Here is a 15,688-nt window from a genome sequence, read left to right as displayed (position 1 = left end):
ATTTAATTAATATGTTGACCGCAAAGGTTGAAACCTGGATCCTGTAACTTCAGTGAGACCAGAGTATCATTAGTGGCTTTGTTTCTTGAAGCTGTTCATTTGAAGGAAGCTTGGATTTATGAGTGTAGGCTGAAGTATCTTGTTTGCCCAAGCTAGTGAGATTTCTGAGCACAAGTGGTTTCTGGAGGCTTAAAATCTCTAATATCTTAAAATTAGATTGCTTTGCCTTCCCAGAATATAATTACACCGGTTCTTGCAAAAAATAAATATGACATTTTAGACTAAGTCAGCTTGATATAAATTGCAGATAGTGGAAAGCAAATTTAAATGTCATGCCCAGCTGAACATAACTTTCCCAAATGTTTCTTTTGCCAGGAGACAAATTTTAAATGTTACCTAGTAAGGAAGGGCAACAGTCAAAATCTGGCTCCTGAGGCAAAGATTTAGCAACTAATACAGGATCAGGTTGCAGCTGAGCATGTCAACAAATACGGTTTACTGACCTAATAAAACTTAACATTTTTAATTCAGGTCAAAGCTGCAGAGAAATGAGAACAGAGATATCAGTGAAGTTATTGCCCTGGGGGTACCCAACCCCAGGCCATCCAATGAAATCCAGTATGACCAGAGGCTGTTCAACCAGAGCAAGGTAAAAATACCTTTTCACATCTGTGTAGCTTTCTGTGAGAGCATGCTCATCCTTCCTTAGTGGGTATGGCTAGAATACTGAAGGGAACCTGTTTGCATGGCTGGTGTGGATATACTTTGAAAGAAGTCTCTACACAACTGGTCAGAAAACTATTGATCTCCTTTATCCATAGCTGATGCAACAAAAATGGAATATTCTGAATGTGTAAGTGGATTAAAGTGTTTTTGTTGTGGTTTTCCTCATTGGGGTGCGGGGAGAAAAAAGCTATTTTGCCTTCAAGCTGCAGTGACCTCCTTTTCTTCTTATGTATGAATGTACTGACTGAATAAGGGAAATCTGCTCAGAGAGAGAAGCAAGTAAATACTTTCTATTCCCATTATTGCTTATGTTAAAAATCCTTCTGAAGATATAAATAGTTAACAGCAACATTTATATTCCCTGAGCTTCATACTATTCAGAGATGAAAAAGTAGATTAGGCTTCAGAAAGTCCCTGAATAGATCTGCAGTTCGTCAATCGTTCTTTTTCACATCTCCAGTGAAAGACTTGCAGGCAGAAGGGAAAGCTGATGAATCAAAAGTGAACGAGCAGGCGCTTCTACTTTCAGAGTTTACATAAGCCTCTATGTGATTTGGATCAATCCGCTTAAATCATGTTTTCCAGAAATTCTGAGTAATACACATTTTTGTAGGGTTGTACTCAGCTATTATAGACAGCTGTACTTGCAGGGCAGACTGAAATGATCCGTTATTCTGAAACGTTAGTGGCCTGTAATCCTTCCTCTTGCTCTCTGGGAGAGCAGAAGTGGCCCTGACTGAGGCTTGCAGTGATTGTGTCACATCCTCTGGACTTGACCCCACATCCAGAACCGCTCATAACCTAATGAAGTGCTTAAACTCATTTGAAATCAGTAGTAAATGACACAATACCATCTTTTGTGTATCTGTGACACCGTCAGTGTATCCTGATGTTAAAACAAATGAGCTGAAGTTGTGCAGACTCACTGCTGTTCTTTTCTTCTTTACAGGGTATGGACAGTGGCTTTGCTGGAGGAGAGGATGAAATTTATAATGTTTATGACCAGCCCTGGAGAAGTGGCAAGGATATGGCCCAAAACATCTACAGGCCAAGTAAAAATGTGGATAAGGACATGTACGGTGATGATTTAGAGGCTCGAATAAAGACCAACAGGTAAGAAAATAAAGTTAAGAAATAGTCTTAGTTTGTAACCAGAGTACTATCAACTGAGTATCACCTCTTCTTCTGCAGGTTTGTTCCTGACAAGGAATTTTCTAATTCGGATCGTAACACAAGAGGGAGGGGCAGAGATGGACCAGTCCAATTTGAGGAGGATCCATTTGGTTTGGACAAGTTTCTGGAAGAAGCTAAGCAACACGGTGGTTCTAAACGGCCATCGGACAGCAGCCGCCCTAAAGAACATGAGCATGAGAGCAAAAAGAGGAGGAAGGACTGAATGCCTCTGCTCTTGAGAGGTAAAGAAATGGACTAGACACTTGGACTTCATGCAGAAGGCGTTTTTAGTATCAGAGGTGTATAGGGGGATGGCACTGTAACGCAGCAGTTCACGACTCTTGTCACAGCTCTGGTGTGGATATATACACACACTAATTCTTCTACCCCTGGAGAGTGGAGAAATGGTGACCACTTTGAAGCATTTCACAAGGGAATTATTCTTTAGCAGGTGTTCTGACTTTTGATTCCCTGTTGCCCAGCATCTCAGGGTAAGAATGTAGCCTCTCCCTTCAGCTTTTAGGTTTTGTAGGTAGCTAAAGCTTTTACTTCATCTGTTTGAAGCTTTCCTGCTGTATATAATTACTGTTCTATGCTGTCATGAATGCTAGGGAGTTTACGACTCAGTGTTTCTTTAGTGCGTCTATACAGTTTATTTGAACAAGGAGGGGAACCAGCTTGATTCTGTTTAAAAACAAATACTCACTCATAGTTTCTCAGTAACCTTTATTTTAGTTCCTTTACATTTAGTGAAATAAAGCCTCCTTCCACCGCTCATTCACTTTGGTTCTTTCTTTGACTGTGTCTTCTATAGGGCAGCTGTTTGAGAGTAAGCTGAAAACAATGGAAATTATTTAAATTAGCCAGGAAAACAGGTTTGATATTTTTCATTTCTGATCTTCTGAAACATTCGTATGGAAAGTGGAAGATGGGTTTATAACCGGTTCAGTTTCATGCGCCATAACCCCAAAAGCTAAGCTCCTGTTGGGAGAGCTGAATATAATTTGCACAGCAATTGCTAGTTGTATCAGCAAAACGCATCTTAAAAGCTTGGGCTTTCAAGTGGAACTAATAGAAGGTAACTGTCTACACCTAGCCTGGAACGAAGTGGGGAAAGTGCTCCTGTATTTTGGTTCTAGAGAAGCTTGCATTTTTGAAGAAATTAAGCAAGCTAACTACTACCTACCTTCTGCTTTTTATTTTGCTATAAAGAAGTCTCTTAGCTCTTGCACCTTTTGTGTGGGTATAGTCTTCAAACCCTAGGCAGTTAAGTGAAGGCTATCTTACAGCTTCAGGAATAAAAAGCAGCAAAGTAATTTCCAAGAAGTTGACACTAAATACTTATCTGTGCTATTCCCAGTACTTAATTTGATAACTGCATACAGGTAAGTTTTTTTTAGTTGCAGCCCAGTTCAGGAGGGATCAGCCCATTGCCTGGCTCGTCACAGTTTACAACTGAAGTTGGCAAATGACTCCTTCATTTCCCCTTCCATTTTGTAACTCTGAGGTCAGTTCTTCTTAGGAATAGGTACCAAAGTAACCACAACCAATGATGTACGAACCATGTCAAGCAAAATACTTTTTATCACAGACCACATCCTGAATCCCTGAAGTCTCTTGCCAATTCATTTTACTCTTAGTACTTCCTAGCAGTGGAAGCCTCAAAATGAGAAAAGTTGTCAGAAAGATACTGAAGAATTCTTAGTAATTACTCAAAGATGAGAGTTGATCATGTCTGTCATAACAGCCTCCTTGTTGCTTATGGTTATGGTTTCACTCTGTACTACTGAGTGAGTAGCTAGGTCAGCCGAAGCACGTGTAAGTCTACAAGAAAATCCCCTTAGTAATTTGCCTCTATTTAGTGAGCATTTTAGATGCAAGTTTCGATGCAAGTTTCTAATGGCTTTGCGCAGCCATTGACTCGCTGTCCTTTCTCCCTTATCTGTCAACACCACTGCATATTAAAGGTTTGGAAGGTGGTGGGATGGTCATTTCCATGCTCTTGTTTTGCTGTAGTGAAGCTAGATGATACAGCTGTCTGGCTCTAACTGACCAGTCAATGACAGACACCTTTGTATAGGTACTAGACCAAATGTTTTTAACTGATGGAGAGGGCAAGCTAAAAAAAAGCTGCACTGAAGCTAATTTAAAGTTACCTTGAACACATGAAAGTGGGCAGCTGATTTTTCCAGTACAAAATGATGGCTGAAGAAAAACTTTCACTAAAGCTCAAAGCTTAGCTTTACATTGTTTGTCATCTTCCCCATGCCACTCAGCATCCAAATTAGATGCTGGAATCCACCTGCACAGAAATCTGTATTACAAATAACAGCTAGTTGTATGGCAGTTCCTGAACCGTTTTACTGCATTCATATTCCTTTAGCTTAGCGTAGGAAGAGGTTTTGATTTCTGGTATGTGATCTCTCTGATACCTGTATGATCTCAGACCCTAATGAATTGAGAGGGATGAAAAAGCAAAAATATTGATTATTTAAAAAGCATACTAAGTGACAAAATGCTTAATCACACTTGGAATTAATATGGCAATATTTTGATGTTACTATGTCCAACCAAAGGCAGAATTAAAGAGCTCAAATCATTACATTACTTCAATAAAGGAATTGGCACATTACCCTGGCACCTTCAAGTATGTGGGAGTCCTGCTGAAACACATTCTGAAGGTCGCTGCGAGTTGAGAATTTAATCCAGCAATAACGTCTGTGAAAGCCTGTATCTTTATCCTAGTCAGCAGTGTAAAAAAAATAAAATCCAGTTACTACAGAAAACACTCACATAGGCTATTAAAAACTTTCCATGGATATTCAATTTGACAATTTGGAAGTTATCAGAGAAATCAGTACACCTACTATTTCAGAAGCCTGTTTCACACTTTAAGACATGTACTCTCATTGACAGCATGCAGGGGCCTAGCAGAGGCTGTTCTGCATCCCCTTCTCTCCATTTGAGTCCAGCAATCATAAAAAAATTAAACTATAACTTAAAGACTAGAATAACGCATAGCTGGTTGCTTTAAACTGCAGTAGTTGCCTACTATTAGGGCAGTCACAACAGAACTGACATATAAATGGCTGCCTGATTTGAAAATAAGCCTGCCACAGTACTTGAAAAGCACTGAAGAAGATAAAGCAGCTGCTTAAGATACTAAGAAAAGAGGCTGCAATTCAAGATGACAAGCACTAACTGCACTGAAAAGAAAAAAAAAGTTTCACTTTTAAGAATAATTTGGCAGTGGGAAAAGACAGTTGTCAATAGAGAGAAGATAATGCTGAAAAGCCAGATGTACCAGAGTGGCTTTTATCCCAGCTCTGATCCCCAGAGTTCACAACAGCTCTGCCGCTCTGATCATCAGGCATGACTGGCTGCACTTCCAAACACCGGCGAAGTTTTCACACACAAGGCACGGTAGTCACACTGCCCTGTTTCAGTATCCCAGTAATGTCTTAATTAGGGTTTCTTACACTGCTGGCAGATTTTTGTACCTCTGGCAGTTTTAAGCATTAACAAACACTCCTAAAGTAATCACTGAATCAAAACAAATAGACATGCACCAGTTAGGCTTTAATCAGTGATGGAGGCAGGTTTTTGGTAAGCTGCCAGCCTTTGCAATGAAGCAATGCGTTCCGTCCTGCGCCTGAGGAATAGAGCATGGCAGGCACACACCGACGCTTGAGCATTCAGACCGTTTCAAACTATCTTTCTCCACTTCCAAACTAGTCCTCAGCTGGCAGGGAAACCATCAGCTTGCTAACTGAAGTTCAGTACACACTAATCATTGCTCCACATGGAGAAACAGGAGCAGGCAGAACCTCTACTCCTTAGCAATGACCTGCAACTTACCCGTAACAGTGGGAAAGGAACGCTTTTTTTTCTCCTTTACTTTTCTAAGAAGTTGCACTAGATAATATTATCCCTAACCTACATGCTCAGAAGATAAATAACCTAAACAGCAGAGGCATGAACAGCTTGGGAGCATCCTGAAATGGTAGGCTTTGTGTTAGTCCCGCGCTCCGGATGGGGTATGAGCGCACAGCAGAAGACTGCAGGTTCATACCCACACCTTTACATTTGTTAGGCCTGCGAGACCAGGCACACGAACACTTTCCTGTCTGTCAAAATAAAGACAACGTGACAGAGAAGTTCAAATCACTTATAGGTTATTTTTCCAGAAACAGAAGCACCAACAGGATCTGAGGGATGCGCTTTTCTGAAGCTCTTTCAAAGCCAGTGGCAAGCAGCAGGCCTCAGCGAGGCCTGCAGGAGGCCCGCAGCTCACGGACAGGGGAGGCACCCGCCGGGGTGAGGAGCCACCAGGGGGCGCTCCCAGCGCCCGCCCCGAGCGCCGGGGGCCTGCAGGCCGCGGCGCGGCGGGAGCAGCGGAGCCGCCTCCGGGGCCGGGCCCATCCTGCGGGACGGGAACCCGCCGGCCGCTCTTCCTCGCTTTACCGAGAAGCCACGAACAGCAGCCCGGAGAGAACGCCCGGGTACTCACAAACGGCAGCTGGCACCTCTGCACCGACCCGAACTGGGAGAAGTACTCCTTCAGCTCCTCTGTGGGGGAAACGCGCGCTGGGTTACACGGGCCCGGCACCCCCGCGGCCCCACGGCCTGTGCCGGCACACGCGGCGGGGCCGCCTCCCTGCCTCCCTCCCACTGGCGGGGGCGAGGCGGGTGGCGCTGACTCACTGTTCGACACCGTCCAGGGAACATCAGTCACGAAGAGATCGAACAGCCTCCGGGAGCGGCGCACCACCTGCACGGCGCTGGCCGCCGCCATCTTGGGAGCCGCAGCGGAAGGGGGCGCCCGGCCCGGCCCGGCCCGCCCCGGCAGTGAGCGGCGCCGCCCGGCGCGGCCTGGCCAAAATGGCGGCGGCGGCCCTGACGCGGGAGGGCGGGGAGGACGCCTTCCGCCGGCTTTTTCGCTTCTATCGGCAACGCGACGCGTCGGATCTGCGGGGCGTGGTAGACTTCTCGGTGCCGGGGGGCCAGGTAACGCTGGGCGGCTGCTGTCCTTGCGGGCCGGCGCGGCGCGCTGCGGCCCTGCGAGCGCTGTGGTGGCGGTGCTGCCGCCCGTGCTCCGCGCCGGCCGCTTCCCCTCCTGCTCGGCGCCGTCTCTCCTGCCGCGCCCTTAGCGGCTGCAAGACGCTGCCGTGCGGCGCGGAGCCTCCTCGCGGGCCGCTGTAGCGTTTAGAAACGAGCTGGGTGGCCGCAGAGGAGCCCGCCAGGCCCCTGGGGCCCGCCGCCCTCGGCCAGCACGCCGCCTAGCCACGCATTTACTGCTTTTCTTTATGTTTATTTACTTCCGTAGTGTTTAATTGTCACTCTACGCAGCAGTAAGGTGTCCCCAGAACCTCTGTTGAAGCCACGTGTTACTGAAGGGACGTGCAGGTACACGTGGGTGGCAAAAAGCAAATGTCGCTCTTGGAGCTGATGCTGTTTCCCGGCCTGCTGGCCTTTGTCTTGGCCATGAAATAGCTGGGTGAGCGGGGATCAGCCTCTCCCCGCTGTGCAGTGGGTGCCCAGAGTCCTTGTTGTTTTCCCCTTGGGAAATTTTCTTCGCTTTTCTTATTCCCATATAATACCCACTTGGCTTAGCCCTCAGGTCCAGCTGTTGCAGCGGCTGTGCAGTCAGGAGCACATCTGAAAGCGGCAGCCATCGTGGTTAGTAGCTTACTGTGTCTTGAGTGATGGAGAAGTGACCTTTAAACTCATCCTCTGTTTTGTCACATCACAAAATGAACTATTGTATGAGCCTGTATGAGAGAAAAAAAAAAGGAGTAGGGAACATAGTTAAAATGAAACTTTGCCTAATTTTTCATAGTTCAATGCTTAGTGTTTTCCTTTTACTCTTCTCTTAGAATATATATTTTTCTATCTTTTCAGACAGTAATTTTGATACTGTTAATGGGACAGAAAACCAGACCCATCTGAAATCGTTCAAGGCATTAGCATTAAACAAGGGAGTTGTTCAGCCTTTCTTGATCTTGCAGCAATCCTTTATCAAATAGGATTCCAACATCACTGCCCTTGTGAGTAATTCAAAGTACTTGAAAGCATCACAAGTATCTGTCCCCTCTCCATATCATTCTTTTTGTGGCTGTTACCTTCTAAGATCAGTTGATAGCTTACTAGTGAAAGCACCTTTTTATTCCTCTTTCCCTCAGGTTAAAAACATTTGGCTTTTCCCTTTATGAAGGCGTACAGGCCAGGCAGATTGGCCCAGATACTTCTGTTCCTTTTCTCTCAGAAAACTTTCAAGTGATTGAGTTCTTCAGTGAAGTGTGACATACACAGCTGCCCTGCTACCAGGCTAATTTAACTGATTCAGCTCATGTAATTTTTTAGCACAGAAACAGCTCCCGCTTTCCACAAACCCTGGCAGCAGCTCATGTGTAAGCAGACTGAGAAGGCAAAGAGGTGGCAGAGTCTTAGCGAAAGGCAGAGCCTTCCTGGGGATGTTCTGCAGACAGGACTATGGACTAAGCTCTTCAAGGCTGGCAGGCACAACACTGCTTTTGGCGGAGAGCTGAACAATTGGTAAAACTGAGCACGTTGCCAGAGGCTGCTGCCCAACGCTAGTTTAGAGCTTTCTTACAAATTCTGTGTACATATTTTAGACACATTGCTCAGGAGGTGTTAACCAGAGCTGTCAGCCTGCAGAAAGACTGATTTTTACGCATTTGCCGCTGCAGAGTCTGTGTGCAAAGGCCTTAATTTAATATACGCTTTATCATAAACAAAGCCTTGCCTGTCTCTGCCTGCTTATGACCAGCTCTTTCCTTATATGAGCCTGTACTTACTGTGCACAGCCCACATGGAGAGCTGGACTGGGGAACCAGGCCAGAACAAAATCAACCTGCCTCTACCCTGCCGTCCCTAAGACAGTTCCCAATCCTCAGGGAAGAAGGGAGCGAGAACACAGTGGATGAGTTTGGTTCTTTGCAGCAGGAGTTGGCTTATTGCAGCTTAAATGCAAGCGTTACTGCGACCCAAGAGAGTTCCTCAAGAAAACGTATCTTGCTAAGCCTTGAGCCGTTGACCCTGCTGTTGGAAACAGAAGTGGCAACATGGTGTTCAGTTTGAAGGTATAAAATGTTACAGTTATATTGCTGTCTAATGGAGATGATAATTACCAGAATATTTTATAATGATGAGGCTGCACTGTAGAAATGGACAAATAGTGCAATTTTTTTTCTCATTGGTATAAATTGATGAGGTTTTTTATGAATGGAGGACGTCTCTCCTGATCCATAAGTATTATATAAACTGCAGGTACCTTTTGATTGTTGTATTGAATACATACCAGCTCTGTTAGCAGCATGCCCTGTTCTGGTCACAGTTGCTTAGACAGTAGTTCTGTGTTACAACTGGCATTTTCACAAAACTTACCTTGGAATATGGTAACACCTTTTCTTATAGGTGGTATATTTGGATGAGTTCTTCATGTCTTCCTTTTTTTCTCTCTTTTTTTTTTTTTTTTTTTTTTAAACCAGATTTGTTTTCTTTTGCCAGGTGTTCAGATCACAGCTCAGTATTTCTTCTGTCAGTGATCAAGATGCCTACAGAGCAGGATTGCAGCCAGTTAGCCAGTGGAAAGCCTATGGCCTCAATGGGTATCCAGGTAGGTACCTCTGATTTAAAGAAAAAAATAAACACAACCTTGTTGCTTGGGATTTGAGCATCTTCCATCTTAGCCTCCTTGCCTTGCCTGGAAAAGCTATTTTGGTTTACCTAAGTGTAGTTTAGTGTTATTTTAAGGGCGGGAGAACAAAAGAGTCAGCTAAAGAGTAGGATAACAGCAATAAATATGAAGGTGAGTACAGAAGGGCCAGTTGTTTCACTGTCTCTGATCAACCAGACCATCCCTCATAAGAATGGATTTGCCTTTGATAGAGATTTTGCATTTCTGTAGCATCTGTTTTTCCTCAGCATATATCATGAAAATTAGATAAGTGACTGAAATACAGTGATTTCAGGGCTGAAGTGTGGCATCTACTTGCTAGTGTAGAACACTGAGTACAATAAGTGAATAAGAACCTGTTGTCCTGTTCAAGGTACAGAATAATTTCATTAGGCAGGTTATTTCAAAAGCTGAAATGGATCTTAGGCTTGCAGGTCACCTGGTAGAACCACAGAAAGATGTTAGGTTGGAAGGGACCTCTAGAGTCCTGGTCCAACTCCCTGCTTAAAGCGAGGACAAGCTGAAAGTTAGATCATATTGCTCAGAACTTTGTACAGGGGAGTTCTGGAAATCTCCAAGGATAAGAAATTACATACCCTTTCTGGGCACCTCCAGTGTCTGGCCACTTTTGTGAGTTTTTTTCACCTTGTATCTAACCAGAATTTGCCTTGCTGTAATTTGTGACTTACCTCTCATAATCTTGCTATGCATCTCTGAGAAGAATCTGGTTCCACCTTCTGCATAGTGCCCCTTTTACTAATATAGAGCAGCGTGTAACCAGCCTTTATTGCCGCAAGCATGCACTACTGACTCGTGCTTAATTTGTCCTCCAAGACCCCCGGTCCTTTGATTCAGAGCTGCTCCCTGGTCCTCAGGCTGTATGGTGCATGGGGTTATTCTGCCCCAGGTGCAGCATTACCACTGTTGAACTTCCTGAGGTTCTTGTTGGCCCATTCCTTCGGTTTGTCAAAGTCCCTTTCAGTGGCAGCAGTAGCCTCCAGCATATCCACTGCTGCTCCAATTTAGTGTGATCTGTGTGATGATGATGGACATCCTGTTGTCCCGTTGTTGATGTAGATGTAGTTATCAGTCTTGGCCCTGGTATCAGCCCGAGGAACGCAGCCTGTAACAGCCACCGGTTAGACTGAACCATCAAATCACTGTTCTTTAAGCCTGGTGGCCCAGCCAGCTTTTGCTCACCCTTTTAGTTTACCTGTAAAATCCATAAGCCCCCAGTCTGGCTGCGATAATGCTGCAGGAGACTGACTGGAAAACTCACATTTAGCAGGCAGGAGGGCTGATTAGACAAAATTTACCTTCAGTAAGTCCATGCTGGCTGTTTCCAACCACCTTGTGTCTGGAAATGGCTGTTATGAAGGCTTGCTCCATAATCTTACCAGGGATTTTGGTAAGGCTGATGAGCTTGTAGTTCTCCATATCCTCCTTATTTCAGGGGAGTTTTTTTGTTCTGTTTTGGTTTTTCTCATGTTTCGTTTGGTTCATAGGAACTGCGATCAGTGTCTGTGTGGGTTGCTATGAAGCCAGCCTACCACTTCTGAAACTAAGGCAGCCACACTAGCCATCTGGCACAGTCAATACACAGGGAATAACTGTAGGAGAAAGGCTTCCACCTCTTCTTGCCTCTCTCAATTTTTTTGTTCCACTTAACCTGTCATATTATAGCTGCCCTTGCTTGGTTTCAAGCATTTTATGTCTGTGTAAATGTCCTTCCTAGCAATTACATGGGGAGGGATCACAAGTGTTCCACTCAACTGTGTTTTTCTTCTGCTTTGACAAAGAAAACCTTTCACTAAAATAAAATGCAAATACATTAAGAAATTCCCGTTCCTGTTTAGCATCAAGTCATGTGTGGACAAGAATAATATTTTAACCTTTTCCAGCTACCTATATCTGGACACCCTAAAGCACTATAAGATATTTAACTGCCCTAATAGCCCTCTAAAGTAAGTTAGAATTTCTTCGGTTTGTCTATGGGCAAATGAAAGGGAAGTAATTTGGGTTTGTCCCCACAGTGAGCAATGAAATACAAGACTAAGGAAGCTGGGTGAATTTCTGTTGCAGTGTCCCGAGTTCTGTGAGATGTGGGTGATGCTGTCTTCGGATCTTTGTAACTGACACAAATTGGGTTTACGATGGGTTGTTCTTGTTGCTAGACATCTGTATGTCTTATGCTTCCTTTGACTGAGGCTGGAGACCACTTCCACCAGGTGTAAATTAATTCCTAGTGTGCCATAACATCTTGCTGCAACAAGAGAACAAGCTTCTGCTTCCTCAAGGCAAATTCCTTTAGTATACAGATCCCCAAAGAATTCATCATTTGCCTGTTCCACTCAGACCAGCTCTTTCAAGGCCAAGAGGTTCAATTGTGTTGACTTCAAAGCTTGTCTGTGGTGTTCTTTAGTCAGCTCAGAAAGACTGCTACAGAAATAAATCTTGTTCTTTTCCCTCACATGTCTGGCAAGTCACTGATTTCTAGCACTGCTGGCGCTCCCAGGAACTATTAGTCTTGACTCTTAGCGTAGAATTTTACAGTAAAACTCTGCAACTGTTAGAAATTACAAGTTTTCTGCCTTTCTTGACATCAGCAGCATAGCAGCAACCCACTTTTTAGTTGTTTTCACTTCTGTAAATCTAGACTAACCCAGTGTCTTAAGAGTAAGCAATGAAAGGTTTGGAGAGACGTGAGCATGTTCTAAGCTTCTGTTACAAGTAGGGTCATAAAATTTGGATTCTTGTTCTCAGCTCTGTGTGAAACTAGCGCTCCAGGCTTTTAATTCCTTCATTAATACCTGGAGATTATACACACATAGTAGAGTGTAATTCCATGAATGTAGTAAAGCGCTTTGAGGACCCCACATCAAAAGCTGTAGACGGGAAGGACAATATTATTATTCTGTTCTATGCAGAGGCCAACAAAAAATAAATTTAATGCTTCTGGCAAAGTAACTTCTTGTAACCAGACCTGTCTGAAGGTGCAGGGAATGGAGTGAAATGAATGACAGTATATTATTAATACACTGAAGGCTCTTTTTCTAACCAGTTAATTTAATCTTGTGAGGTCTGTGAGATATGCTGGCAGGAAGCTTTTCTTGTGATTTTATTACCACTTTCATAAGGCCACAAGGCAAGTTTGTATCCTACTGAGACTCCTAGCCTTGTTTCTTCCTTTTCTTCTATTTTTGTCTGTTTAACTTGATTTGACTGAGAAGTTCAAAAAGACACAGTAGGGCAAAACCTTGAAACCTCCTTTTCCTTTGTTCCTCCCATACCCTTATCTCTCTTTGTATGTGTATTTTGTGTTGGCGAGTCTCACTGAATTGACAGCCTTTGAGGGAGCGCCTTGATTCTCAGAGTAGGTACAATACAGATTAATAGCATCTTCCCGTCAGACACTCATTCATCAGTGCCATTGACCCTGGCCTGCAAGGAGACACCCCTGGGGTGCTGGGGAGAAAATTCCAGTGAAGAATCTTGTTAGTGCTCCTGCTGATGGCAGATCTTATGTCAAGGACTTTTGTCTGTTAAGATATAGACCAAATCAATCCGTTACATCTCTGCTAACCCTCTTATATGAGCTGCTGCTTGAACTCCGCCTGAGGTGCACGGCTAAATGAGTGTGCAGACTAGTTACACATTTATGTTGTTTTGCCAATTAAAAATGACTGCACAGTATTTGCGGTCATCAACAAGAAGTTTGGGATATAATTTGGCTTTCACGCCCTTTGAGTATTACCATACCAAAACGCAGGGACGGGTACAACCAGACTTACCTGGAAATAAGCATGAAGCAAAAGAAAGGACAGTTTGCGTTGCTAGAGACTTGCTCAGCCCATGGACTGATCTCTGCATTTCATGATACTGAAGTAACAAGAAGATAGTATGAGTTCAGAGACAGCAACGAAGTTAGTTTGAAATCTAGAAAAACTGGGCCAGAATTACTTCAGCTTTGCAGGGTTCAAGAGAAAAGTCTCACTGAATCATTTAAAAATCGGATATACTCCAGAGCAGTTGGCTTTGCAAGTTCTTACTCCTTTATCTGCTTGTAGTCAATATGCCTTACACAGGTATGTCCTTCATGATCATTTTTTACTTTGACCAGAGTTGGCTGCCCTGTCTGCCTTGTACTTTATGGCCACCATTTGTAGTGAAAAAAACCACTAGATTCTAACAGTTCAGACCTGGCAATAGATCCAACAGCTTACATGCAAAGTCAGTGGTTGTATGTCTAAGGTGTTTTTTCAGTACTTCTGACCCCTGTCCTTTGCTCTAGTTTTAGAAAAAAACAGGAAAATGCCTAATCATACTTTTCTTCCCACCCTCTCCCTTTTTCTCTGTGATCAGGGTTTATTTTCATACCAAACCCTTTCCTCCCGGGCTGCCAGCGTCACTGGGTGAAACAGTGTCTCAAGCTATACCCCCAGAAACCCAATGTCTGCAACCTGGACCTGCACATGGCTCCTGAGAAGACTATTGACCTGTGGGGACAAAGCAAGGAGCAGTTGAAGTAAGTCCACAATAACCTTTGGTGGTCAAAACTAACGGAGCCAGAAGTTGTTCTTAGCCCTGAGAAAGTCTAAGAAAAATGAGCAGGGAAGGGAAGCTGAAAAAGATTGTGTATATGTTGGCAGTATACAGATGGTGTCAGACATGCCAAGTTAAAGATGGATTTTTTATGGCTTGATGTGGATCCTGATGAATGCCCTGCTTTCACACTCAAAATGGGATTTTCTAGTAGCAAATTATTCCAAAGCGATCAGTCAAATGTAAAATAGTGACCCTGGCTGATATCATGGTGCTTGGAAGCTTGCTAAGCTCAGCTGCGAGGGGAACCATGAGGTCCTTCTAGGCTTCAGTTTTCCTGAGGAAAAAGGGATCCTTTCCAAACATCCTGCTCATGCTAGCTCTTCTTCCCAGTCAGCTGTCAGACCTAGCATACTGTAATTGAAAGGCTGCTGTCTGCACTTTTATTTTTTTAACTTTTCAAGTTGGCTAGTTTCTGTGGGTTTATTTTCCAATGTATTTATTTGGTTTGGTTTAGGTTTTTTTTTTTTTAATCAGTCTGAGGTTGCAATTAAATGTACAGTTTTAATGGCAATCCTATCTGCTCTGTAAGATTGCCACAGGTTCAGAGTTCTGTGGCTGATGCAGCTGCCTTTCCTCTACCTGATTTGAAAGTTATTGGAGGATTTACTCAAGTTTTGAAGTCAAGCAGAAAGTTTTAAAGTCCAAGTTTTAAAGACTTTTTTGTTGTTGTTAATTGGTCACCTGTAAAAATACATACAGGATAGATGCTTGTTTACAGTACACAATGTTTTAGTCATTTGGGTATTCATCATTACCTTGTCGATTTGACTGATGAAATCAGTGATTGAGTGACCAAAGTTCCCTACAACTCTCATCTTGCACCACAGTAAAATTGACATGTTGAGATTTTTCTTTGGAAATGCTCTTAACATCTACAAGATATGGAAAGGCAAGAGCAAGGTTTGGACTTCTAAGTGTTTGAACCTAGGAGAGAAGTTATGCCTCCACTTGTGTTTTCCAGGCTCAGTCAGAATTATTTACAGAAATTCAGACACCTTTTTTGTGTTCCATCAAGGATGAAAAATTGTTCTTTAAAAGTATTGTGAACTGTGCCCTACAGCTGAAAAAAGTGGGGTACTGTTCCAGCTTGACAGGCCTTTCCCAGCAGCACCTCCTGCACACAGAGAGAACGATCAGAACAGAGGTTAATTTGCAGCTGAATCCAGTTCACTTGAAAACAGTGTTTGGAAGAGTGATGGCTGGCAGAAACACGGGCACTTGTCTGAGTCTTCAAGTGAGCAAACTGGTGTATTTGTGCTTTTACCTAGGCAGATCAAACTAGCCAACTTCTCTAGGAATGAGAACCTTTCAGGGAGGGGAGAAATAGGGTGCTTAACTAAAAAGAGGTGTGCTTCCAAGATTGGACACGACTTTAATGCTATTTAAAGCCATCAGGAATACGCATAAATGTGCTTATCTGCTCTTTTCAGCATGCAGGAATCACAAAGTAGGGAGAGTCCACACAATTGCTAGAAATGTATGCTA

General features: G+C 43.7%; 3 protein-coding genes and 1 long non-coding RNA gene across 6 annotated transcripts in view; 2 read left to right on the top strand and 2 right to left on the bottom strand.

Moving 5' to 3' along the window:
* SNW1 (SNW domain containing 1) overlaps positions 1-2,676 on the top strand; it is a 17,880-nt gene extending 15,204 nt beyond the window's left edge. The window contains exons 12-14 of the mRNA XM_040599613.1: positions 532-649; positions 1,676-1,839; positions 1,918-2,676. Of these exons, the coding sequence (XP_040455547.1) occupies positions 532-649; positions 1,676-1,839; positions 1,918-2,122 (487 nt within the window). The 3' untranslated portion in view covers positions 2,123-2,676. The remainder of the gene's footprint in view (positions 1-531; positions 650-1,675; positions 1,840-1,917) is intronic.
* Positions 2,609-6,739, bottom strand: LOC121090862 (SRA stem-loop interacting RNA binding protein). Its single transcript, XM_040599617.1, has 4 exons — positions 6,604-6,739; positions 6,410-6,468; positions 4,533-4,640; positions 2,609-2,733 (listed from the first exon to the last, which is right to left on the bottom strand). The coding sequence occupies exons 1-4, from the start codon at positions 6,692-6,694 to the stop codon at positions 2,674-2,676; spliced, it is 318 nt and encodes a 105-aa protein (XP_040455551.1). The 5' UTR covers positions 6,695-6,739; the 3' UTR covers positions 2,609-2,673.
* Positions 6,718-15,688, top strand: part of ALKBH1 (alkB homolog 1, histone H2A dioxygenase) — a 13,563-nt gene continuing 4,592 nt past the window's right edge. The window contains exons 1-4 of one of the 3 annotated variants that reach the window (XM_040599614.1): positions 6,718-6,906; positions 7,513-7,578; positions 9,430-9,538; positions 13,961-14,123. In XM_040599614.1, coding sequence (XP_040455548.1) covers positions 6,781-6,906; positions 7,513-7,578; positions 9,430-9,538; positions 13,961-14,123 — 464 coding nt within the window. In that variant the 5' untranslated portion in view covers positions 6,718-6,780. Of the gene's footprint in view, positions 6,907-7,512; positions 7,579-8,726; positions 9,003-9,429; positions 9,539-13,960; positions 14,124-15,688 lie in introns of all 3 variants that reach the window. The other 2 variants (XM_040599616.1, XM_040599615.1) reach the window with 2 other exon arrangements.
* The window catches only part of LOC121090863, a 26,988-nt gene continuing 22,932 nt past the window's right edge, over positions 11,633-15,688 (bottom strand). The window contains exon 4 of the long non-coding RNA XR_005828755.1: positions 11,633-13,477. This is a non-coding gene — a long non-coding RNA (uncharacterized LOC121090863). The remainder of the gene's footprint in view (positions 13,478-15,688) is intronic.

Source organism: Falco naumanni, chromosome 7, assembly GCF_017639655.2.
Source record: "Falco naumanni isolate bFalNau1 chromosome 7, bFalNau1.pat, whole genome shotgun sequence".
Classification (NCBI taxonomy): Eukaryota; Metazoa; Chordata; class Aves; order Falconiformes; family Falconidae; genus Falco; species Falco naumanni.
Note: the sequence above shows the minus strand (reverse complement) of the source record. Positions and strands in the feature narration are given on the sequence as shown.

Coding starts and splice junctions, on each gene's coding strand:
- LOC121090862 (XM_040599617.1), bottom strand. CDS start 6,694: ATGGCGGCGGCCAGCGCCGTGCAGGTGGTGCGCCGCTCCCGGAGGCTG. Junction 4,641..6,409: donor AGAGGTGCCAGCTGCCGTTT/GTGAGTACCCGG, acceptor ACTGCTGACTAG/GATAAAGATACAGGCTTTCA. Junction 2,734..4,532: donor ACATACTTGAAGGTGCCAGG/GTAATGTGCCAA, acceptor CATTGTTTTCAG/CTTACTCTCAAACAGCTGCC.